Source organism: Pseudophryne corroboree, chromosome 4, assembly GCF_028390025.1.
Source record: "Pseudophryne corroboree isolate aPseCor3 chromosome 4, aPseCor3.hap2, whole genome shotgun sequence".
Taxonomy (NCBI): domain Eukaryota; kingdom Metazoa; phylum Chordata; class Amphibia; order Anura; family Myobatrachidae; genus Pseudophryne; species Pseudophryne corroboree.
In genome coordinates this window covers 151,368,568-151,395,890 of record NC_086447.1, presented here as the reverse complement: position 1 = coordinate 151,395,890, position 27,323 = coordinate 151,368,568, and the positions used below count along the sequence as shown (strand labels likewise).

Genomic DNA, 27,323 nt, shown 5'->3' with positions numbered 1-27,323 from the left:
ACAGACGCCCGTCGAGACAGCACTGATACCCGAAGGTAAGCGTTGTTGCGACCCGGTGGGGAGTTGTTGGAGCGACTCTTTCCAGAATGTGTTTAAGACGCTGTTAAGATAAATCGCTCAAAAAAACAAAACAAAAAAAACAATATAGTAAGTCTATAAAAATAAAATAACAAAAAGCTTGAGGCTGCTTCCACAGCAGCCCTGCGACCATGCGGCTTCCTGCCGCACCAAGCAAAAAACTGATCTGACTGAGTCAGTGTGTGGGACTATATAGTGGAGGCCCCAATGCATCCTGGGAGGCAAGAAAGCTCGTGACCGTGTTGGTGCCATTTTCGCTGTCGCTCAACAATATCCCAATGTTATCCTGTGGATAATCCTGTGGACCCAGCCAGAGAAATACAGCTAGATAAAAACCTATTCCGACATTCTAGAATTACCCATTTATTTATCAGAAAATTTGTATTTACTACACATTGGGCCCTATGGAGCGATAACTTAGAAACTGGTCTTCAAAAAGTACTTAGGCCAAATAAAATAAAAATGAATCTTGAAATATTGTAGCACTCAGATATATCTTTCCTATGATGTGACAGCACCTCCAGCAAGCGGGGGAAGTGTCATAGATAAATATAGATAGAACGGTGAGTCTACTCTGTTGCGTGCCACTTATACCAATATTGGTTAATCACTGGCAAATGGATAAAGATAGAAAAACCGTTCCTCAAAATATCAACGTGACAATTCCTAGCATGAGTACAATGTTCAGATTGAATTGAGCAGTTTTACTTATGCAAAATTGGAGAAAGTTAAGTCTGCTAGTCTTGTACAAGACACAGAAACAGATGTTTCTAGGAGTTACTCAGCCGGAAGTCTGTCTGGTGTACCGTGAAACAGATTTGCTCTAATCAACCCCTCCTGGATTTCCATTAAGTGATTAGAGATTCGTGAGATAGATATCAAAAGATCAACTAACTTCATTACAGGCGTATTTCCATTGCTTCTCATTTACACATCTGTCTTTCAGAACCTACATTTCAAACTGCGCTATCAGAATAAATAACTTGTAATTGCTGTATTTGTAGAATCTAATGTATGTTGCATTTTTCTTTTATGATAAATATTTGAAAGAAAATATTGGTTAAAACCTATAGAAATATTATGCACCCTAACACAGGTATGAAGTCTGTACTCCTGTTTACGCACGTTTTAATTTTTTTTTTTTTCGTCATGGTCTGTGATGCATTGACCAAAAATCCTGTAAATATGTGTAGTAGGTCCCGTTTAATGAAAGAAGTGAATACAGCTAAGGTGCAGTTCTGCACTTTGGGAAAACCCTGCCAGATATTGAGATGAGAGGGGGCAGGTCCTAGCACAATAAAATCACAAACAAAAATATTACATTTGCACCCTTTGCATTTGTCCAGGTACAAATTTGCAATCTTTAGCTGGATTTGCCACTAGAAACCTGTGATTAGCTTTAATCAAAAACGTAGACTATGTATAAAATGTTCATCAGTAGAGATTACAATAAAATCAGAAATGCAATAAATACAGTATGTTACAATCACCCGTGGTGGACCTACATCTGCTGTTAGCAGTTGGCCATGGCATCTAAGGAGTCAAATTTAATTAGAGGCGAGAAGGGCCATGTGACACTCTAACGGCACCTAATTTTTTCCCCCCAACTCACTACGGACTCACAATTAGTATGTAGCCCACTTGGGCTGCAAACAAAAAATCTGCAAGTCAGGGGCTACTTGAATTGACCCCTTAATAATATGTGCCTACACACGCAGGGGAGAATCTTGAGACACCCATAGTGGTTTCTGCCATGATTACCCCGTTAGGCAGCAGACAAAAGAGGACAGACCAATTTATCTTCTTCCTGATCACTTGTAATCAGGTATAGAAGAGTTGGCAGCACGGATTGTGTAAAGTTTACCATTACTGCCACACAGCACTGAGGTCATGGGTTAGATTCCAAACACGGCCCTAACTGTGTGGAGTTTGTAAATTCTCCCCAGGTACTCCGGTTTCCTCCAATTCAACAATATACAGGTAGGTCAACCACATGTACACAAATGGACCATATTACATGTATACAAATGAAGTGTGTGTACATGTGGTAAGGACCGGAACACAGATTGTAAGTAAAATTAAATTGTGAAATTTCAGGGGACAGAACCGTATATAAACAGCAATGCACACTGAGAAGTCAGCTTGTTCAATTCCTTCAGTATGGAGCTCAGAGGCCGCTGGAGAGCCATGATCTCCTATGACTACAAGAGTGGTCTGCAACAGCAGGAGAGTTGCTTTTTGGGAGGAAGCACCATCCCAAACCACTGTATTTAAGTGGTTTGCAGAATTTCAGTGCGGGAGACTATCCCTGGAAGACGGTGAGCGCTGTGTCCGACATCACCAAGGACAACGTTGTTGCCATGCGGGCCATAGTTAAGGTAAAACACCAGGGTGACCATGGTCCAGTTCGAGAAGGAGATAGGCATCTCATTAGGATCTATCCGCTTGAGAGACCACGAAAATCTTGGCCTGAGCAAGGATTCCCCATCAGCTGACTCGAGATTAGTTGGAGGCTCGGGTGACTTGGTGCCGCAACATGTTGGCCAGGTTTGATGGCGGTCACTCAAACGCTATCTGGGAGATCATAAATGGCAATGAATCCTGGATCTACAGTTTCGACCCAGGAGACCAAAGAAGAGTCGGCCCATTGGATCCCAGTTGCAGGTGCACTGCCACAGAAGTTCCAACGTGAGAGCAGTGCAGCCAAGCAAATGGTGTCTGTTTCTGTGGCCAAGACTGGTAATGTAGCTACCGTACCACTTGTGCAGCAGCGCACCGTTACTGGGGATTGGTACGACAAGCAATGCCTGCAGCGAGTGCTAGAAGCCATTTCCAGGTGCCGTCCAAGAACTCGCGCTCATGTTGCCCTTCTCCATAACAATTCACCTGCCCACAAGTCCAGGAAAGTGGTGGATTTTCTGACCTATGAATGCATTCAGGAGCATGGTCATCTGCCATACAGTCCAAACCACAAATCAAGCGCAAGATACGTGGAAAGTGTTTTGAGTCCCCAGAAGCTGCAGTGGAGACCTTCATCCAAAATGTAGAAGACATACCTGCTTTGGACTGGTCCAGTTGTTTCACGAAGTTTAAGCGCATGCAATTTTGTATAGCTTCCTCCGGTGAATACTTGTAATGTTCACTCTGTAAAAAGAATACTTTTTGTGCATCCAGAAACTTATTGCACACCCTCGTAACTGGTAATAAAATAAATAAATAAAAAAGGCAGAGGGAACAAGGACAGAGGTAAGAAGATAAAAAAAAAAGTTATAGTAATAATAAAAAAATAAAAAAAGTCAGGTAGAAAACCTACGCAAATGAGGCATAGGACATAATTGGATGGGAATGTCAGTGTTTACCCCAGTAAATGGTCTCTTGTTGGGGATAGAAAAGAATCACTAAAGCAAAACACAACTTATTTAAAATAAGAAAGATCAGCAGATTACAGTCAAATGTTTGAGCAACTTTTAGAAGAGACATACTTACAGTAAGGAATAAGGATAATAAGGAACACAGCAATAAGTCACAATGAAAATTAAAAAGGAAGAGTTCAGTAAAGAGGAAAATAACTTGAACTTAACAACTAAGTACCTTCTATATAATGTCAAAACAACAAAATGATGGTACAGTAAGTGTACTTTGAAAGAAAAAAAAAAAAAAGCAACTCACATTTAGGGCATAGTGCCCTCTAAGTACGTGTTTAAAAACTAAAAAAAAAAAAGCAAATTCATTGCACAGGTCTAGAATGAAATAAATAAATAAATAAACAAGCAAAACACAAAACCACACACACACTGAGAGGCTATGCAGGAGAGGGTGGCCTGCTCTATATAACTGTGATAAAGTAACTGTTCGCAATACAGTAAAAGCAGTATTGATGTGAAGTGTGAGGGGTAGATTTAATAATAGTGTGTGCCCGAGACTGCATTCTCAGGTGTGTAAACCTGTTTGCGGAGTGTCTTCTGCGCACAATTGTATCTTCATATGAAACGGAAGAGACCTCACTGGGCTACAATGGGACGTTTTCATGTAAGCAAAGGTTCAGTGAAGCTGTGTCTACGCAACTGCTGGTTATGCAGTCAGCAGCAAGCGTAAAAAGAGATGTGTCCTCAAGACTACTGATGCACTTGCACCAAACACCCTTTCTCTACTTTCAAGGTCCTGTATGTCTAGCCTTGTGCAGGGCGTCTTTTTTTTTTTTTTTGTGTGCGAATGTGTGTCTTAATCACAATGCAATGCGACAGAACAATTCACGAGGCTAGTTCCCATCAAAATCATCAGGTCCACAAACGTACCAGATGCAGCAGCCATGTTAGGCACAATACTAATGTTACACTGTGGGACGCGGGTCATACAAGGGCCCAATACATATATGGGAAAACGGACACTTGTGTGTAGCATGATATGCCCTGCACAGCACATTCCCCCCTCTAGTATACTTATATTAAATATGCAGATCACACAGAATGCATTTATTTAAATTACAGTAAGCTGTCCAGAGCACAGGAGTCTTGTTTCAGTGACATAACATCCGCTAAACACCATCCAGGTAATTTTATTACCAGTCATTTATATAGCACACACATATTCCGCAGCGCTTTACAGAGATTTGGCCATTCACAGCAGTTTCTGCCCCAGTGGAGCATACAATCTATATTCTCTACCACATGAACAGGTACACACATTTTATACTAGGGTTAATTTTTCTTTGGAGTGTATTTTTGGATTGTGGGGGGAGGAAACTGGAGAACACGAAGAAACCCCACACAAGCAAGGGGAGAACATATAAACTCCACACAGTTATGGCCACAGTGGGAATTGAACCTATGACCTCAGTCCTGTGAGGCAGTAATGCTTACCATTACACTGTCCGTGTTGCCAGGTAACATATCCAATCACATCAAACACAATATACTCAATGTTTCATTACTTCTCAATCAATTGTAAGGACTTATTGGCATAGCCATGGGGGTGAGTTGCTTCAGATAAAATTGCAATGAGCAACCTGTCACTTCATTACAGTCACCCGCAGGATGACGAGGACTATTCCTGCCGAGTCCCACAGACAGCGTTCACTCCAGTGTCAGAACATGATCCTCAGTGCTGTGTGTGCATTTCACTTCTTTAATGACAGATCAATGGATAACTATGAAATAATGAGGTGTAATGACACTTTACTATACTTTCCCTTGTGCTCGTCACAAAGCTGATAATAAGATTTTACTCACCGGTAAATCTATTTCTCGTAGTCCGTAGTGGATGCTGGGGACTCCGTAAGGACCATGGGGAATAGCGGCTCCGCAGGAGACTGGGCACAGCTAAGAAAGATTTAGGACTACCTGGTGTGCACTGGCTCCTCCCACTATGACCCTCCTCCAGACTTCAGTAAGGATACTGTGCCCGGAAGAGCTGACACAATAAGGAAGGATTTTGAATCCCGGGTAAGACTCATACCAGCCACACCAATCACACCGTATAACTCGTGATAATATACCCAGTTAACTGTATGAACACAACAGAGCCTCTCAAAAGATGGCTCAACAATAACCCTTGTAGTTAACAATAACTATATACAAGTATTGCAGACAGTCCGCACTTGGGACGGGCGCCCAGCATCCACTACGGCCTACGAGAAATAGATTTACCAGTGAGTAAAATCTTATTTTCTCTGACGTCCTAGTGGATGCTGGGGACTCCGTAAGGACCATGGGGATTATACCAAAGCTCCCAAACGGGCGGGAGAGTGCGGATGACTCTGCAGCACCAAATGAGAGAACTCAAGGTCCTCCTCAGCCAGGGTATCAAATTTGTAGAATTTTGCAAACGTGTTTGCCCCTGACCAAGTAGCAGCTCGGCAAAGTTGTAAAGCCGAGACCCCTCGGGCAGCCGCCCAAGAAGAGCCCACTTTCCTCGTGGAATGGGCTTTTACAGATTTAGGCTGCGGCAGGCCAGCCACAGAATGCGCAAGCTGAATTGTGCTACAAATCCAGCGAGCAATAGTCTGCTTTGAAGCAGGAGCACCCATCTTGTTTGGTGCATACAGGATAAATAGCGAGTCAGTCTTCCTGACTCCAGCCGTCCTGGAAACATAAATTTTCAAGGCCCTGACTACGTCCAGTAACTTGGAGTCCTCCAAGTCCCTAGTAGCCGCAGGCACCACGATAGGTTGGTTCAAGTGAAAAGCTGATACCACCTTAGGAAGAAAATGGGGACGAGTCCTCAATTCTGCCCTATCCATATGGAAAATCAAATAGGGGCTTTTACATGACAAAGCCGCCAATTCTGACACACGCCTTGCCGAAGCCAAGGCCAAAAGCATGACCACTTTCCACGTGAGATATTTTAAATCCACGGTTTTGAGTGGCTCAAACCAATGTGACTTTAGGAAACCCAACACCACGTTGAGGTCCCACGGTGCCACTGGAGGCACAAAAGGAGGCTGAATATGCAGCACTCCCTTGACAAATGTCTGAACTTCAGGCAGTGAAGCCAGTTCTTTTTGGAAGAAAATCGACAGAGCCGAAATCTGGACCTTAATGGAACCCAGTTTTAGGCCCATAGTCACCCCTGACTGTAGGAAGTGCAGAAATCGACCTAGCTGGAATTCCTCCGTTGGGGCCTTCCTGGCCTCACACCACGCAACATATTTTCGCCATATGCGGTGATAATGTTGTACAGTTACATCTTTTCTAGCTTTAATAAGCGTAGGAATGACTTCCTCCGGAATACCCTTTTCTTTTAGGATCCGGTGTTCAACCGCCATGCCGTTAAACGCAGCTGCGGTAAGTCTTGGAACAGACAGGGCCCCTGCAGCAGCAGGTCCTGTCTGAGCGGCAGAGGCCATGGGTCCTCTGAGATTAATTCTTGAAGTTCCGGGTACCAAGACCTTCTTGGCCAATCTGGAACAATGAGAATAGTTCTTACTCCTCTTTTCTTTATTATCCTCAGTACCTTGGGTATGAGAGGAAGAGGAGGGAACACATAAACCGACCGGTACACCCACGGTGTCACTAGAGCGTCTACAGCTATCGCCTGAGGGTCTCTTGACCTGGCGCAATATTTTTCTAGCTTTTTGTTTAAGCGGGACGCCATCATGTCCACCTGTGGCTTTTCCCAACGGTTTACAATCAGTTGGAAGACTTCTGGATGAAGTCCCCACTCTCCCGGGTAGAGGTAGTGCCTGCTGAGGAAGTCTGCTTCCCAGTTGTCCACTCCCGGAATGAACACTGCTGACAGTGCTAACACGTGATTTTCCGCACATCGGAGAATCCTTGTGGCTTCTGCCATCGCCGTCCTGCTTCTTGTGCCGCCCTGTCGATTTACATGGGCGACTGCCGTGATGTTGTCTGACTGGATCAGAACCGGCTGGTTTTGAAGCAGGGGCCTTGCTTGACTTAGGGCATTGTAAATGGCCCTCAGTTCCAGAACATTTATGTGTAGGGAAGTCTCCTGACTTGACCAAAGTCCTTGGAAGTTTCTTCCCCGTGTGACTGCACCCCAGCCCCGAAGGCTGGCAACCGTGGTCACCAGGACCCAGTCCTGTATGCCGAATCTGCGACCCTCTCTGAGATGAGCACTCTGCAGCCACCACAGCAGAGACACCCTGGTCCTTGGAGACAGGGTTATCAACCGATGCATTTGAAGATGCGATCCGGACCATTGGTCCAACAGGTCCCACTGAAAGGTTCTGGCATGGAACCTGCCGAATGGAATCGCTTCGTAGGAAGCTACCATCTTTCCCAGGACTCGCGTGCAATGATGCACCGACACCCGTTTTGGTATCAGGAGGCCTCTCACTAGAGATGACAGCTCCTTGGCTTTCTCCTCTGGGAGAAACTTTTTTCTGGACTGTGTCCAGAATCATCCCCAGGAACAGTAGACGTGTCGCCGGAACCAGCTGAGACTTTGGAATATTCAGAATCCAACCGTCCTGGTGTAGCACCTCCTGAGATAATGCTACGCCGACCAACAACTGCTCTCTGGACCTCGCCCTTATCAGGAGATCGTCCAAGTATGGGATAATTAAAACTCCCTTTTTCCGAAGGAGTATCATCATTTCAGCCATTACCTTGGTAAATACCCTCGGTGCCGTGGACAGGCCAAACGGCAACGTCTGGAATTGGTAATGACAATCCTGCACCACAAATCTGAGGTACTCCTGGTGAGGATGGTAAATGGGGACATGCAGGTAAGCATCCTTGATGTCCAGAGATACCATGTAATCTCCCTCTTCCAGGCTTGCAATAACCGCCCTGAGCGATTCCATCTTGAACTTGAATTTTCTTAAATATGTGTTCAAGGATTTCAAATTTAAAATGGGTCTCACCGAACCGCCCGGTTTCGGTACCACAAACATTGTGGAATAGTAACCCCGTCCTTGTTGAAGTAGGGACACCTTGACTATCACCTGCTGGGAATACAGCTTGTGAATTGCCTCTAACACAGCCTCCCTTTCTGAAGGAGTCGTTGGTAAGGCAGATTTGAGGAAACGGCGGGGGGGGGGGGATGTCTCGAATTCCAGCCTGTACCCCTGAGATACCACTTGAAGGATCCAGGGATCTACCTGTGAGCGAGCCCACTGATTGCTGAAGTTTTTGAGACGGCCCCCCACCGTACCTGGCTCCGCCTGCTGAGCCCCAGCGTCATGCGGCGGACTTATCAGAAGACGCGGGGAAGGACTTTTGTTCCTGGGAAGTGGCTGTATGCTGCAGCTTTTTTCCCCTACCTCTGCCTCTGGGCAGAAAGGACGCGCCTCTAACCCGTCTGCTCTTTTGGGGGCGAAAGGACTGCACCTGATAATACGGTGCTCTCTTTGGTTGTGAGGGGACATGTGGCAAAAATGCTTACTTCCCAGCTGTTGCTGTGGACACTAAGTCTGAAAGACCATCCCCGAACAACTCCTCACCCTTATAAGGCAAAACTTCCATGTGCCTTTTAGAATCTGCATCACCTGTCCACTGCCGGGTCCATAACCCTCTCCTGGCACAAATGGACAGTGCACTTATTTTTGATGCCAGCCGGCAAATATCCCTCTGTGCATCTCTTATGTAAAAGACAGCGTCTTTAATATGCTCTACGTTTAGCAATATAGTGTCCCTGTCTAGGGTGTCAATGTTTTCTGACAGGGAGTCTGACCATGCAGCTGCAGCACTGCACATCCATGCTGAGGCAATAGCTGGTCTCAGTATAATACCAGTGTGTGTATATATAGCTTTCTGGAGAGCCTCCTGCTTTCTGTCAGCAGGTTCCTTTAGGGCGGCCGTATCCTGGGACGGCAGTGCCACCTTTTTTGATATGCGCGTAAGTGCTTTATCCACCCTAAGGGGTGTTTCCCAACGTGACCTATCCTCTGGCGGGAAAGGGTCCGCCATTAGTAATTTTTTTGAAATTACCAATTTCTTATCGGGGGAAGCCAACGCTAGTTCACACACTTCATTCAATTCTTCAGAAGGGGGAAAAACTACTGGTAGTTTTTTCTCCCCAAACATAATACCCTTTTTTGTGGTACCTGGGGTCACCTCAGAAATGTGTAAAACATATTTCATTGCCTCAAACATATAACGAGTGGCCCTATTGGACATTACATTAGTCTCTTCGTCGTCGACACTGGTATCAGTATCCGTGTCGACATCTGTGTCTGCCATCTGAGGTAGCGGGCGTTTTAGAGCCCCTGATGACTTTTGAGACGTCTGGGCAGGCACGGGCTGAGAAGCCGGCTGCCCCGCATTTGGCATGTCGTCAAATTTTTTATGTAAGGAGTCGACACTTTCGCGTAATTCCTTCCACAAGTCCATCCACTCCGGTGTCTGCCCCGCAGGGGGTGACAATACATTTATAGGCACCTGCTCCTCCTCCACATAAGTCTCCTCATCAAACATGTCGACACAGCCGTACCGACACACCGCACACACACAGGGAATGCTCTGACAGAAGACAGGACCCCACCAAGCCCTTTGGGGAGACAGAGAGAGAGTATGCCAGCACACACCAGAGCGCTATATAAATCAGGGATTAACTAAATTATATCCCCTTATAGCTGCTATATGTATATTGCGCCTAAATTTAGTGCCCCCCCCTCTCTTTTTTACCCTTTTCTGTAGTGTAGACTGCAGGGGAGAGCCAGGGAGCTTCCTTCCAGCGGAGCTGTGAGGGAGAAATGGCGCCAGTGTGCTGAGGGAGATAGCTCCGCCCCTTTTTCGGCGGACTTTTCTACCGCTTTTTTATGGATTCTGGCAGGAGTATTTATCACATATATAGCCTCTGGGGCTATATATTGTGATATATTTGCCAGCCAAGGTGTATTTATTGCTTCTCAGGGCGCCTCCCCCCAGCACCCTGCACCCTCAGTGACCGGAGTGTGAAGTGTGTATGAGGAGCAATGGCGCACAGCTGCAGTGCTGTGCGCTACCTTGGTGAAGACTGATGTCTTCTGCCGCCGATTTTCCGGATTCTTCTTGCTTCTGGCTCTGTAAGGGGGCCGGCGGCGCGGCTCCGGGACCAAACACCAATGGCCGGTTCCATGCGGTCGATCCCTCTGGAGCTAATGGTGTCCAGTAGCCTAAGAAGCCCAAGCTACCACCAGTTAGGTAGGTTCGCTTCTTCTCCCCTTAGGCCCTCGCTGCAGTGAGTCTGTTGCCAGCAGATCTCACTGTAAAATAAAAAACCTAAAATATACTTTCTCTCTAGGAGCTCAGGAGAGCCCCTAGTGTGCATCCAGCTCAGCCGGGCACAGGATTCTAACTGAAGTCTGGAGGAGGGTCATAGTGGGAGGAGCCAGTGCACACCAGGTAGTCCTAAATCTTTCTTAGCTGTGCCCAGTCTCCTGCGGAGCCGCTATTCCCCATGGTCCTTACGGAGTCCCCAGCATCCACTAGGACGTCAGAGAAATAGGGATGTACGAGTTAACGATACCATGTTACAGTTCAACATTAAAAATAAACCTCAGATCAGGACAAAAGAAAAATGTTATACAACTAAAGATGTAGACTGCAAGCCCTAATTGGGAGTTGGGTATGTGTGACCGCGGCATAGTAAGGGGTCGGGAGGTAGGTGCCGGTATTGTGACTAGCACATAACTACATCCCCTAATGGGCAATGACCTCCTGGTACGCTAATGTTTTTCCTTTTATCAGCAACAGTTATAGCATTCTCTTCCAACCCTTTTACACTGACGCAATAACCCGGGTTATAGTTTGGTCGACCCTAGTCGCGGCTCAGTGTAAAAGGGTCCCCGAGTCACTCGGGAATCCAACCCAGGTAGCGAGCAGGGTTTGACACAGAACCACCACGGTTATGCTGCAGAGTGCACAGTCCGACCCGGGTTATGCTTAAGAGCTGCCGGTTGGATGTGTATGCAGGAGGTCCGCCTCACTGTAGTCTCTGTGAGTGACATGCAGAGCAGACACTGGTTCAGTTTGAATGGGGCCGACCCAGGAAAAACCAGGGTTGAAGGTGCAGTGTAAATGGGGCCTGACCCGGGTTGTAACCGTGTTTTGGTGTAAAAGGGATACAACTCTTTTAAACGCTTCCAAGAATGTGGGTCATAAAAAAAAAAAAAAAAAAAAAACACAACTTTAGGGTTGTCTATAAACCACAGGTAACCTTGAAATTGTTCAGGACTAATGTCCAGAAATCATGCAAAAATTATGGAATACTTATAATCTTCGTTTTGACAAAAATAAACGATTATTATTAAACATGTAGCTCCCATCACTCCAATGAGAACAATGTTGGGAATCGGAACCAGGGACTATAGCAGTACTGGAGATACACCTCTAGAGTCTGCCTAGAAGCATGGAGAATTCTGTAATCTACAGTATACTCAGCCAACACCAGGTCTGAGTCCTGTACAGATCTAATATTTCCCAGTCTGTAATGACTTGGAGAATACATCCAGGGCAGGTGGAGTGATGGGTATCCCAAGGGTCATGAGGACTTTCACAAATCTTCTACAGGGTGGATGCTGCTCTTTCAGCAGAAATAAATCCTTATACAAAGAAAAAAAAAAAAAAAAGTTATAGGTGGAGTCTCCCCCCCCATATCCGAAATATGTAACCTTTTGTGTGCGACTCAAGATAGTGACACCCTTGCTTTCTGATGGCTCAATGTGCAGAAACATTGGGCCTAATTCAGACCCGAGTACAGCAGTAAAATCTCTCTCTAATGGGCAAAACCATGTGCACTGCAGGTGTGGCAGATATAACATTTGCAGAGATAATAAGAATTTACTTACCGATAATTCTATTTCTCATAGTCCGTAGTGGATGCTGGGGACTCCGAAAGGACCATGGGGAATAGCGGCTCCGCAGGAGACTGGGCACAAAGTAAAAGCTTTAGGACTAGCTGGTGTGCACTGGCTCCTCCCCCTATGACCCTCCTCCAAGCCTCAGTTAGGATACTGTGCCCGGACGAGCGTACACAATAAGGAAGGATTTTGAATCCCGGGTAAGACTCATACCAGCCACACCAATCACACCGTACAACTTGTGATCTGAACCCAGTTAACAGCATGATAACAGAAGGAGCCTCTGAAAAGATGGCTCACAACAACAATAACCCGATTTTTGTAACAATAACTATGTACAAGTAATGCAGACAATCCGCACTTGGGATGGGCGCCCTGCATCCACTACGGACTATGAGAAATAGAATTATCGGTAAGTAAATTCTTATTTTCTCTAACGTCCTAGTGGATGCTGGGGACTCCGAAAGGACCATGGGGATTATACCAAAGCTCCCAAACGGGCGGGAGAGTGCGGATGACTCTGCAGCACCGAATGAGAGAACTCCAGGTCCTCCTCAGCCAGGGTATCAAATTTGTAGAATTTAGCAAACGTGTTTGCCCCAAACCAAGTAGCTGCTCGGCAAAGTTGTAAAGCCGAGACCCCTCGGGCAGCCGCCCAAGATGAGCCCACTTTCTGTGTGGAATGGGCTTTTACAGATTTTGGCTGTGGCAGGCCTGCCACAGAATGTGCAAGCTGAATTGTACTACAAATCCAACGAGCAATCGTCTGCTTAGAAGCAGGAGCACCCAGCTTGTTGGGTGCATACAGGATAAACAGCGAATCAGATTTTCTGACTCCAGCCGTCCTGGAAACATATATTTTCAGGGCCCTGACTACGTCCAGCAACTTGGAATCCTCCAAGTCCCTAGTAGCCGCAGGCACCACAATAGGCTGGTTTAAGTAAAATGCTGAAACCACCTTAGGAAGAAATTGAGGACGAGTCCTCAATTCTGCCCTGTCCGTATGAAAAATTAGGTAAGGGCTTTTATAGGATAAAGCCGCCAATTCTGAGACATGCCTGGCTGAAGCCAGGGCTAACAGCATTACCACTTTCCATGTGAGATATTTTAAGTCCACAGTGGTGAGTGGTTCAAACCAATGTGATTTTAGGAATCCCAAAACTACATTGAGATCCCAAGGTGCCACTGGAGGCACAAAAGGAGGCTGTATATGTAGTACTCCCTTGACAAACGTCTGAACTTCAGGAACAGAAGCCAGTTCTTTTTGGAAGAATATTGACAGGGACGAAATTTGAACCTTAATGGACCCTAACTTGAGGCCCATAGACAGTCCTGTTTGCAGGAAATGCAGGAAACGACCCAGTTGAAATTCCTCTGTAGGGGCCTTCCTGGCCTCGCACCACGCAACATATTTACGCCAAATACGGTGATAATGTTGTATGGTTACATCCTTCCTGGCTTTGATCAGTGTAGGGATGACTTCATCCGGAATGCCTTTTTCCTTCAGGATCCGGCGTTCAACCGCCATGCTGTCAAACGCAGCCGCGGTAAGTCTTGGAACAGACATGGTCCCTGCTGGAGCAGGTCCTTTCTTAGAGGTAGAGGCCACGGGTCTTCCGTGAGCATCTCTTGAATTTCCGGGTACCAAGTCCTTCTTGGCCAATCCGGAGCCACGAGTATAGTCTTTACTCCTTTCCTTCTTATGATTCTCAGTACTTTTGGTATGAGAGGAAGAGGAGGGAACACATACACTGACTGGTACACCCACGGTGTTACCAGAGCGTCCACAGCTATTGCCTGAGGGTCCCTTGACCTGGCGCAATATCTGTCCAGTTTTTTGTTGAGGCGGGACGCCATCATGTCCACCTTTGGTTTTTCCCAACGGTTCACAATCATGTGGAAGACTTCTGGGTGAAGTCCCCACTCCCCCGGGTGGAGATCGTGTCTGCTGAGGAAGTCTGCTTCCCAGTTGTCCACTCCCGGAATGAACACTGCTGACAGTGCTATCACATAATTCTCCGCCCAGCGAAGAATCCTTGCCACTTCCATCATTGCCCTCCTGCTTCTTGTGCCGCCCTGTCTGTTTACGTGGGCGACTGCCGTGATGTTGTCCGACTGGATCAACACCGGGTGACCCTGAAGCAGAGGTCTTGCCTGACTTAGGGCATTGTAAATGGCCCTTAGTTCCAGGATATTTATGTGAAGTGACGTTTCCATGCTTGACCACAAGCCCTGGAAATTTCTTCCCTGTGTGACTGCTCCCCAGCCTCTCAGGCTGGCATCCGTGGTCACCAGGACCCAATCCTGAATGCCGAATCTGCGGCCCTCTAGGAGATGAGCACTCTGTAACCACCACAGGAGAGACACCCTTGTCCTTGGAGACAGGGTTATCCGCTGATGCATTTGAAGATGCGATCCGGACCATTTGTCCAGCAGATCCCACTGAAAAGTTCTTGCGTGGAATCTGCCGAATGGAATCGCTTCGTAAGAAGCCACCATCTTTCCCAGGACCCTTGTGCATTGATGTACTGACACTTGGCCTGGTCTTAGGAGGTTTCTGACTAGGTCGGATAACTCCTTGGCTTTCTCCTCCGGGAGAAACACCCTTTTCTGTACTGTGTCCAGAATCATCCCTAGGAACAGCAGACGTGTCGTCGGAATCAGCTGCGATTTTGGAATATTTAGAATCCATCCGTGCTGTCGTAGTACTACTTGAGATAGTGCTACTCCGACCTCTAACTGTTCTCTGGACCTTGCCCTTATCAGGAGATCGTCCAAGTAAGGGATAATTAAGACGCCTTTTCTTCGAAGAAGAATCATCATTTCGGCCATTACCTTGGTAAAGACCCGGGGTGCCGTGGACAATCCAAACGGCAGCGTCTGAAACTGATAGTGACAGTTCTGTACCACAAACCTGAGGTACCCTTGGTGAGAAGGGCAAATTGGGACATGGAGGTAAGCATCCTTGATGTCCAGAGACACCATATAGTCCCCTTCTTCCAGGTTCGCTATCACTGCTCTGAGTGACTCCATCTTGAACTTGAACCTTTTTATGGAAGTGTTCAAGGATTTCAGATTTAAAATGGGTCTCATCGAGCCGTCCGGCTTCGGTACCACAAACAGCGTGGAATAATACCCCTTTCCCTGTTGTAGGAGGGGTACCTTGATTATCACCTGCTGGGAATACAGCTTGTGAATGGCTTCCAATACCGCCTCCCTGTCGGGGGGAGACGTTGGTAAAGCAGACTTCAGGAACCGGCGAGGGGGAGACGTCTCGAATTCCAATTTGTACCCCTGAGATACTACCTGCAGGATCCAGGGGTCCACTTGCGAGTGAGCCCACTGCGCGCTGAAATTCTTGAGACTGGCCGCCACCGTGCCTGAGTCCGCTTGTAAGGCCCCAGCGTCATGCTGAGGACTTGGCAGAAGCGGGGGAGGGCTTCTGTTCGTGGGAAGAGGCTGTTTGCTGCAGTCTTTTTCCCCTTCCTCTGCCCCGGGGCAGATATGAGTGGCCTTTGCCCGCTTGCCCTTATGGGGACGAAAGGACTGAGCCTGAAAAGACGGTATCTTTTTCTGCTGCGAGGTGACTTGGGGTAAAAAGGTGGATTTTCCAGCCGTTGCCGTGGCCACCAGGTCCGATAGACCGACCCCAAATAACTCCTCCCCTTTATACGGCAATACTTCCATATGCCGTTTGGAATCCGCATCCCCTGATCACGGTCGCGTCCATAATCCTCTTCTGGCAGAAATGGACATCGCACTTACTCTTGATGCCAGGGTGCAAATATCCCTCTGTGCATCTCGCATATATAGAAATGCATCCTTTAAATGCTCTATAGTCAATAATATATTGTCCCTGTCCAGGGTATCAATATTTTCAGTCAGGGAATCCGACCAAGCCACCCCAGCACTGCACATCCAGGCTGAGGCGATTGCTGGTCGCAGTATAATACCAGTATGTGTGTATATACTTTTAAGGATATTTTCCAGCTTCCTATCAGCTGGTTCCTTGAGGGCGGCCGTATCAGGAGACGGTAACGCCACTTGTTTTGATAAGCGTGTGAGCGCCTTATCTACGCTAGGGGGTGTTTCCGAACGCGCCCTAACCTCTGGCGGGAAAGGGTATAATGCCAATAATTTTTTAGAAATTAGCAGTTTTTTATCGGGGGAAACCCACGCTTCATCACACACCTCATTTAATTCATCTGATTCAGGAAAAACTACGGGTAGTTTTTTCACACCCCACATAATACCCTTTTTTGTGGTACTTGTAGTATCAGAAATGTTCAAAACCTCCTTCATTGCCGTGATCATGTAACGTGTGGCCCTACTGGAAAATACGTTTGTTTCCTCACCGTCGACACTGGAGTCAGTGTCCGTGTCAGTATCGACCTGAGGTAACGGGCGTTTTATAGCCCCTGACGGTGTTTGAGACGCCTGTACAGGTATTAACTGATTTGCCGGCTGTCTCATGTCGTCAACAGTCTTTTGTAAAGTGCCGACACTATTACGTAATTCTTTCCATAAGACCATCCAGTCAGGTGTCGACTCCCTAGGGGGTGACATCACTAACACAGGCAATTGCTCCGCCTCCACACCATTTTCCTCCTCATACATGTCGACACAGCATACCGACACACAGCACACACACAGGGAATGCTCTGACAGAGGACAGGACCCCACTAGCCCTTTGGGGAGACAGATGGAGAGTTTGCCAGCACACACCAGAGCGCTATATATATATATATACAGGGATAACCTTATATAAGTGTTTTTCCCTAATATAGCTGCTGTATATATTAATATGCCAATTTAGTGCCCCCCCTCTCTTGTTTTACCCTGTTTCTGTAGTGCAGGACTGCAGGGGAGAGTCAGGGAGCCTTCCTCCAACGGAGCTGTGAGGAAAAAATGGCGCCAGTGTGCTGAGGAGATAGGCTCCGCCCCTTTTTCGGCGGCCTTTCTCCCGCTTTTTTGTGGAAAACTGGCAGGGGTTAAATACATCCATATAGCCCAGGAGCTATATGTGATGTATTTTTAGCCATTTAAGGTATTTTCATTGCGTCCCAGGGCGCCCCCCCCCAGCGCCCTGCACCCTCAGTGACTGGAGTGTGAAGTGTGCTGAGAGCAATGGCGCACAGCTGCGGTGCTGTGCGCTACCTTATTGAAGACAGGACGTCTTCTGCCGCCGATTTTCCGGACCTCTTCACTCTTCTGGCTCTGTAAGGGGGCCGGCGGCGCGGCTCCGGGACCCATCCATGGCTGGGCCTGTGATCGTCCCTCTGGAGCTAATGTCCAGTAGCCTAAGAAGCCCAATCCACTCTGCACGCAGGTGAGTTCGCTTCTTCTCCCCTTAGTCCCTCGATGCAGTGAGCCTGTTGCCAGCAGGTCTCACTGAAAATAAAAAAACCTATTTAAACTTTTACTCTAAGCAGCTCAGGAGAGCCACCTAGATTGCACCCTTCTCGTTCGGGCACAAAATCTTAACTGAGGCTTGGAGGAGGGTCATAGGGGGAGGAGCCAGTGCACACCAGCTAGTCCTAAAGCTTTTACTTTGTGCCCAGTCTCCTGCGGAGCCGCTATTCCCCATGGTCCTTTCGGAGTCCCCAGCATCCACTAGGACGTTAGAGAAAGTTAGATTTGGATGGGCTTTTTTTTTTCCGTGCAGGGTAAATACTGGCTGCTTTATTTTTACACTGCAATTTAGATTTCAGTTTGAACTAGAGAGAGATGAGCAGGTTCGGTTCGTCGAGATCCGAACCCCCCCGAACTTCACCTTTTTTACACGGTTCCGAGGCAGCCTCGGATCTTCCCGCCTTGCTCGGTTAACCCGAACGTCGTCATCCCGCTGTCGGATTCTCGCGAGATTCGTATTCTATCCACGCGTCGCCGCCATTTTAACTCGTGCATTGGAGATTGAACGGAGAGGACGTGGCTGCGTTCTCTCCCTGAACAGCTTCGTATCTGACCTCAGTGTGCTGAAAATATCGGCGCTCAGTGTGCTGCAAATTTCTACGTTCTCTGCCTGAAAACGCTCCATATCTGTGCTCAGTGTACTGCAAATATCTGTGCTCAGTGTACTGCATTGTGGGGACCACCAGTATATAATTATAGTAGTACAGTACAGTAGGCCATTGCTGTATCTTGCAGCTCTGTGTCAAGTATACTACTATCTCTGTGCTGCATTATTGTGAGGAGTATATAGTAGGACAGTGCAGCATTTTGGTGACCAGCAGTATACATATAGTACAGTACAGTAGGCCATTGCTGTATCTTGCAGCTGTCTCAAGTATACTATCTCTGTGCTGCATTATTGTGAGCAGTATATAGTAGGACAGTGCAGCATTTTGGTGACCAGCAGTATACATATAGTATAGTACAGTAGGCCATTGCTGTATCTTGCAGCTCTGTGTCAAGTATACTATCTCTGTGCTGCATTATTGTGAGCAGTATATAGTAGGACAGTGCATAATATTGTGAGGTGTTCAGAATAGACTGGAAATGAGTGGAAATTATGGTTATTGAGGATAATAATACTATAGGATCAAAATTACCCCCAAATTCTATGATTTAAGCCGTTTAAAAAACAAACAAAAAAAACACCCGAATCCAAAACACACCCGAATCCGACAAAAATTTTTAAGGGAGGTTTTACCAAAACACGTCCGAATCCAAAACACGGCCACGGAACAGAATCCAAAACCAAAACACAAAAAAATTTCCGGTGCACATCTCTAGTTTGAACACACCCCACCCAAATCTAACTCTCTGCACATGTTATATCTGCCTTCCCTGCAGTGCACATGGCTTTGCCTATAAGCCAACACATTTGCTGCCGAGATCAGATCTGAATTAGGCCCTATGTTTCAAGAACAAAATAATTCAAAATATTTTCAAAAATGACCTTCAGCCTATGTGTATGAGATGTATATGAAATAGAAATGTTTTCTATGTTTAGACTTGAGTGCCATTCCCAAGATCTCATTATGGTATGAAAAAAAAAAAAAAAAAAGATACAGCCAAAATTCAAAACGCTCTTGGTCTCAAGCATTTCGATATAGGAGACGCATCCTGTAGTGAATATATAATTTACAAAATAAAGGTAAAATCGGCTATATATAAAATAAATATAGATTCCTTTACTGTGCGGAACTTTTTGCTCTGCTTATAGAAACAGAAACTTCATACTGATCGTATACACGGTCGAGTCACATTATTATGACCACCGCTAATGGGCCCTACACATTTAAAGATCCGCCGCCGAGCTACCAGACGGCGGATACGGCTGACGGGCGACCCGGCGGCTGGGGGGCAGTGAAGTTACTTCACTACCCCCGTCACATGGCTCCATAGAACTGCAGGCAAATATTGACGAGATCGTCCATATTGGCCTGCATGCATAGCCAACGGGGAACCAGCGATGAAAGAGCGCGGGGCCACGCATCGTTCATCGCTGGTGCCTCCACACTGCACGATATGAACGTTATCTCGTTCATTAATGAACGAGATCGTTCAAATCTTTCAATCAAATCGCCCAGTGTGTAGGGCCTATTACATTTGACGTAGCCAATCTAGTACATCACGTGTCGTGCGCTGGCTTGGTGGGTAAATAAGGTGTGCGTTAGGCTGTCTGAACACATATCACTCGTTGCTGTCGCAGGTAAAACAGATGAGAGCCAACCGACACACTACAGTGTAGCAGCTAAGTCAAAATTAACCTGGGGACAACCAGACGTGTATAAAACGTGTAACTGCTGTCCATGCTGCACACAGCGTTTAGCTGGCTATAATAATGTGACTCGACCATGTATAATGGTAATCCCATCATGTTTACAGTAACTTTGACACTTACTTCAATTCCAATTTCAAATCCACCACCAAGTCCAGCTATACCAATGGCAGACGGAGCAGACCATCCTATTGGAAATATATGCCACATTATTGCACATTCAATATACAATGCAACAAGGAAACTGAGGGGGGAATGCAGAGTTGATCGCAGCAACAAGTTTGTTAGCTGTTGGGCAAAACGGTGTGCACTGCAGGTGGGGCAGATATAACTTGCGCAGAGAGAGTCAGATTTGGGTGGGTTATATTGTTTCTGTGCAGGGTAAATACTGGCTGCTTTATTTTTACACCACAATTTAGATTTCTGTTTGAACACACCCCACCCAAATCTAACTCTCTCTGCACATGTTATATCCTCCCCCCCCCCCCCCCCCCCCCCCCCCCGTAGTGCACATGGTTTTGCCCATCTGGTAACAAGTTTGCTGCTGCGATCAACTCTTACATTAGGCCCTGAGTCTCTAAGAATACACTTTTAGCTATTAAACAACCGACAAGAACACTTCTAGAAGTCAACGCAATTCCAAAGTAAAAACCACACATTTGGCAGCTTCGAGTTGCTATCTAGCACGATCAGGCTCAGTTAATATCTCTTACTCATGCAGTAAATGCACTGAGTTTGGTATTCATGCAGGAGGAAAAAAAAAAAACATTGTAGGTTGCATTCTCTATTGGGACTTGATTTGTGAGCATTTTTAAATTCTGATTAAAAAAAATACATTAATTGAGCACATAAGATTAATGGTCACATGCTAGGATCACAGGATTTAAGCGTAGATTGGTAGTATTACGTTTTTAACCTAGACCATCAAATTTGTTGAAAGCATTTTTTGTGCTGGGGTGATGAATGTGTAGAGGCTATGGTCTCACAAGATATAATTACTTACTTCCATCTGCAAGACGACCTAATACTATTCCACTTCCTCCTCGAGCAGTCACCAGAAAGCCGGCTTTTATTACAGATAAAATGGCAAGGCCTTGTGCTTTGGCAATGACGTGAGCTGTGAGGAAGCATAGTAACATTTTAAAATGAGGAGAAAAAGACTGAAAAATGTATAAGCTAAATGAGCAAAAGACAAATGGATAATGTAATAGGGGTTGAGAATCAGAAAAGTGAGATATTTTATGAGTTATAATGTTTTTTATTAAGTGGCAATCATTTGCATGGCAAAAATCAACCTTTACTTTGATTCTCACACCCTCGTACATACCCCCTTTGTCTTTCTTTTGATCTGGCTCATTTGCTCGTTAACCTCTTTGTGAGTGAATGAGAGAGAAAAGAGCAAATACAAAAAGCAACAAAAAACAAACAAAAAAAAAAAAACACCACCACACCCACACTATATATGTCTCTCTTTTTGTGGGGGAAGTGTGGGGGAGGGGGGGGGGCTTTACTTGGGGGAATCGAAGTAATGTTATCGTCTGGGGCTATCCTAATATCCCCGATAAACCGGCACGAACTGCATCTTATTGGGGTTTTTGTGTTACTGAACCGGGGTGCCGGCTCCTGACAACTCCTGCTGCAGATAGCTCTGGCTCCCCAGTCACGTGATCTCTTCCCCCGTCATGTGACTGGGGGCATGTGGGTCATGGTGCTGCTCCAGCTTCCCCTGCGGGGGTCACAGCGCTGAGTGCCAACTCCCAGGCGCCTTCACTGCAGTCCCAGTCTGTTGCATCTCCAGTGGGTATGGGACACTGACGGGTCGTTGCGGCTTATCAGGATTTTGTTTCATCTGCCTTAGGCAGGCAAAACAAAATCCCTGATAAACGCTGGCTTTTCAGTTCTTCGGTGGCGAAAACACACAGGTTTCACTGAACCTGTGTGTTTTTCGCACAATTTTATTTATTTATTTTTATGGGGTATCCAATTGGATCTCTTTCGTACAAATAAAAAAATATCTGTGAATCATCGGGAAAAATAGAGAAAAACTCCCTTTTTCGTCTCCTGATGCTTCATCACAGGTACTACCAACCTTTGTCTTTTCACGTTCTTGTTGACTATGTTCCTCTACGCGCGCGTGTGTGTGCATATATATATATATATATATATATATATAAAAAAATAAGAATTTACTTACCGATAATTCTATTTCCCATAGTCCGTAGTGGATGCTGGGAACTCCGTAAGGACCATGGGGAATAGCGGCTCCGCAGGAGACTGGGCACAAAAAGTAAAAGCTTTAGACTAGCTGGTGTGCACTGGCTCCTCCCCCTATGACCCTCCTCCAAGCCTCAGTTAAGATACTGTGCCCGGACGAGCGTACATAATAAGGAAGGATCTTGAATCCCGGGTAAGACTCATACCAGCCACACCAATCACACCGTACAACTCGTGATCTGAACCCAGTTAACAGTATGATAACCGTAGGAGCCTCTGAAAAGATGGCTTCCAACAATAAACAACCCGATTTGTTTGTAACAATAACTATATACAAGTATTGCAGACAATCCGCACTTGGGATGGGCGCCCAGCATCCACTACGGACTATGAGAAATAGAATTATCGGTAAGTAAATTCTTATTTTCTCTGACGTCCTAGTGGATGCTGGGAACTCCGTAAGGACCATGGGGATTATACCAAAGCTCCCAAACGGGCGGGAGAGTGCTGATGACTCTGCAGCACCGAATGAGAGAACTCCAGGTCCTCCTCAGCCAGGGTATCAAATTTGTAGAATTTAGCAAAAGTGTTTGCCCCTGACCAAGTAGCTGCTCGGCAAAGTTGCAAAGCCGAGACCCCTCGGGCAGCCGCCCAAGATGAGCCCACCTTCCTTGTGGAATGGGCTTTTACAGATTTTGGCTGTGGCAGGCCTGCCACAGAATGTGCAAGTTGAATTGTACTACAAATCCAACGAGCAATCGTCTGCTTAGAAGCAGGAGCACCCAGCTTGTTGGGTGCATACAGTATAAACAGCGAGTCAGATTTTCTGACTCCAGCCGTCCTGGAAACATATATTTTCAGGGCCCTGACTACGTCCAGCAACTTGGAGTCCTCCAAGTCCCTAGTAGCCACAGGTACCACAATAGGTTGATTCATGTGAAACGCTGAAACCACCTTAGGGAGAAATTGAGGACGAGTCCTCAATTCCGCCCTATCCGAATGAAATATCAGGTAAGGGCTTTTATAGGATAAAGCCGCCAATTCTGATACGCGCCTGGCTGAAGCCAGGGCCAACAGCATTACCACTTTCCATGTGAGATATTTCAAATCCACTGTGGCAAGTGGTTCAAACCAATGTGATTTTAGGAACCCTAAAACTACATTGAGATCCCAAGGTGCCCCTGGAGGCACAAAAGGAGGCTGTATATGCAGTACCCCTTTGACAAACGTCTGAACTTCAGGCACTGAAGCCAGTTCTTTCTGGAAGAAGATCGACAGGGCCGAATTTTGAACCTTAATGGATCCTAATTTTAGGCCCATAGACAATCCTGCTTGCAGGAAATGTAGGAAACGACCCAGTTGAAATTCCTCCGTAGGGGCCTTCTTGGCCTCACACCACGCAACATATTTTCGCCAGATGCGATGATAATGTTTTGCAGTTACATCCTTCCTGGCCTTGATCAGGGTAGGGATGACTTCATCTGGAATGCCTTTTTCCTTCAGGATCCGGCGTTCAACCGCCATGCCGTCAAACGCAGCCGCGGTAAGTCTTGGAACAGACAAGGTCCCTGCTGGAGCAGGTCCTTCCTTAGAGGTAGAGGCAACGGGTCCTCCGTGAGCATCTCTTGCAGCTCCGGGTACCAAGTTCTTCTTGGCCAATCCGGAGCCACGAGTATCGTTCTTACTCCTCTCCTTCTTATGATTCTCAGTACTTTTGGTATGAGAGGAAGAGGAGGGAACACATATACCGACTTGAACACCCACGGAGTTACCAGAGCGTCCACCGCTATTGCCTGAGGGTCCCTTGACCTGGCGCAATATCTGTCCAGTTTCTTGTTGAGACGGGACGCCATCATGTCCACCTTTGGTTTTTCCCAACGGTTTACAATCACTTGGAAGACTTCTGGATGAAGTCCCCACTCCCCCGGGTGGAGGTCGTGTCTGCTGAGGAAGTCTGCTTCCCAGTTGTCCACTCCCGGAATGAACACTGCTGACAGTGCTATCACATGATTTTCCGCCCAGCGGAGAATCCTTGCAGCTTCTGCCATTGCCCTCCTGCTTCTTGTGCCGCCCTGTCTGTTTACGTGGGCGACAGCCGTGATGTTGTCCGACTGGATCAATACCGGTTGACCCTGAAGCAGAGGCTTTGCTTGACTTAGGGCATTGTAAATGGCCCTTAGCTCTAGGATATTTATGTGAAGAGACGTTTCCATGCTTGACCACAAGCCCTGGAAATTTCTTCCCTGTGTGACTGCTCCCCAGCCTCTCAGGCTGGCATCCGTGGTTACCAGCATCCAATCCTGAATGCCGAATCTGCGGCCCTCTAGAAGATGAGTCTTCTGTAACCACCACAGGAGAGATACCCTTGTCCTTGGAGACAGGGTTATCCGCTGATGCATCTGAAGATGCGATCCGGACCATTTGTCCAGCAGATCCCACTGAAAAGTTCTTGCATGGAATCTTCCGAATGGAATCGCTTCGTAAGAAGCCACCATTTTTCCCAGGACTCTCGTGCACTGATGCACTGACACTTGTCCTGGTTTTAGGAGGTTCCTGACTAGCTCGGATAACTCCCTGGCCTTCTCCTCCGGGAGAAAACCTTTTTCTGGACTGTGTCCAGAATCATCCCTAGGAACAGTAGACGTGTTGTTGGAATCAGCTGTGATTTTGGGATATTTAGAATCCACCCGTGCTGACGTAGCACTACCTGAGATAGTGCTACTCCGACCTCTAACTGTTCCCTGGACCTTGCCCTTATCAGGAGATCGTCCAAGTAAGGGATAATTAATACGCCTTTTCTTCGAAGAAGAATCATCATTTCGGCCATTACCTTGGTAAAGACCCGTGGTGCCGTGGACAATCCAAACGGCAGCGTCTGAAACTGATAATGACAGTTTTGTATCACAAACCTGAGGTACCCTTGGTGAGAAGGGTAGATTGGGACATGGAGATAAGCATCCTTGATGTCTAGAGATACCATATAGTCCCCTTCTTCCAGGTTCGCTATCACTGCTCTGAGTGACTCCATCTTGAATTTGAACCTTTTTATGTAAGTGTTCAAAGATTTTAGATTTAAAATTGGTCTCACCGAGCCGTCCGGCTTCGGTACCACAAACAGCGTGGAATAATACCCCTTTCCCTGTTGTAGGAGGGGTACCTTGATTATCACCTGCTGGGAATACAGCTTGTGAATAGCTTCCAATACTGCCTCCCTGTCGGAGGGAGACATTGGTAGAGCAGACTTCATGCCCGAGTCTTCTTGCAGAGCCCCAGCGTCATGCTGAGGACTTGGCAGAAGCGGGGGAGGGCTTCTGCTCCTGGGAAGAGGCTGCATGGTGCAGTCTTTTTCCCCTTCCTCTGCCCCGGGGCAGGAACGAGCGGCCTTTTTCCCTCTTGCCCTTATAGGGACGAAAGGACTGGGTTTGAAAAGACGGTGTCTTTTTCTGCTGAGAGGTGACCTGGGGTAAACAGGTGGATTTTCCAGCCGTTGCTGTGGCCACCAGGTCCGATAGACCGACCCCAAATAACTCCTCCCCTTTATACGGCAATACTTCCATATGTCGTTTGGAATCCGCATCACCTGACCACTGTCGCGTCCATAGCGTTCTTCTGGCAGAAATGGACATCGCACTTACTCTAGATGCCAGGGTGCAAATATCCCTCTGTGCATCTCGCATATATAGTAATGCATCCTTTAAATGCTCTATAGTTAATAATATACTGTCCCTATCCAGGGTATCAATATTTTCAGTCAGGGAATCCGACCAAGCCACTCCAGCGCTGCACATCCAGGCTGAGGCGATCGCTGGTCGCAGTATAACACCGGTATGTGTGTATATACCTTTTAAGATATTTTCCAGCCTTCTATCAGCTGGTTCCTTGAGAGCGGCCGTATCAGGAGACGGTAACGCCACTTGTTTTGATAAGCGTGTGAGCGCCTTATCTACCCTAGGGGGTGTTTCCCAACGTGCCCTAACCTCTGGCGGGAAAGGGTATAGTGCCAATAATTTATTAGAAATCAGCAGTTTTTTATCGGGGGAAACCCACGCTTTATCACACACCTCATTTAATTCATCTGACTCAGGAAAAACCACTGGTAGTTTTTTCACACCCCACATAATACCCTTTTTTGTGGTACTTGTAGTGTCAGAAATGTTCAATGCCTCCTTCATTGCCGTGATCATGTAACGTGTGGCCCTACTGGACATTACGTTTGTCTCGTCACCGTCGACACTGGATTCAGTATCCGTGTCAGGGTCTGTGTCGACCATCTGAGGTAACGGGCGTTTTAGCGCCCCTGACGGTGTCTGAGACGCCTGAACAGGCACTAATTGATTTGTCGGCTGTCTCATGTCGTCAACAGTTTTTTGCAAAGTGCTGACATTGTCACGTAATTCTTTAATTACTACCATCCAGTCAGGTGTCGACTCCCTAGGGGGTGACATCACTAACACAGGCAATTGCTCTGCTTCCACATCATTTTCCTCCTCATACATGTCGACACAATCGTACCGACACCCAGCACACACACAGGGAATGCTCTGATAGAGGACAGGACCCCACTAGCCCTTTGGGGAGACAGAGGGAGAGTTTGCCAGCACACACCAGAGCGCTATATAATAAGAATTTACTTACCGATAATTCTATTTCTCGGAGTCCGTAGTGGATGCTGGGGTTCCTGAAAGGACCATGGGGAATAGCGGCTCCGCAGGAGACAGGGCACAAAAAGTAAAGCTTTAGGATCAGGTGGTGTGCACTGGCTCCTCCCCCTATGACCCTCCTCCAAGCCTCAGTTAGGTACTGTGCCCGGACGAGCGTACACAATAAGGAAGGATTTATGAATCCCGGGTAAGACTCATACCAGCCACACCAATCACACTGTACAACCTGTGATCTGAACCCAGTTAACAGTATGATAACAGCGGAGCCTCTGAAAAGATGGCTCACAACAATAATAACCCGATTTTTGTAACTATGTACAAGTAATGCAGATAATCCGCACTTGGGATGGGCGCCCAGCATCCACTACGGACTCCGAGAAATAGAATTATCGGTAAGTAA

The 27,323-nt window shown here is 46.8% G+C and overlaps 1 protein-coding gene across 1 annotated transcript in view; it reads right to left on the bottom strand.

Moving 5' to 3' along the window:
- The window catches only part of SH3YL1 (SH3 and SYLF domain containing 1), a 297,391-nt gene that overhangs the window by 215,036 nt on the left and 55,032 nt on the right, over positions 1-27,323 (bottom strand). The window contains exons 3-4 of the mRNA XM_063915498.1: positions 21,052-21,165; positions 20,172-20,236 (exon numbers count right to left, since the gene is read on the bottom strand). Coding sequence (XP_063771568.1) covers positions 20,172-20,236; positions 21,052-21,165 — 179 coding nt within the window. The remainder of the gene's footprint in view (positions 1-20,171; positions 20,237-21,051; positions 21,166-27,323) is intronic.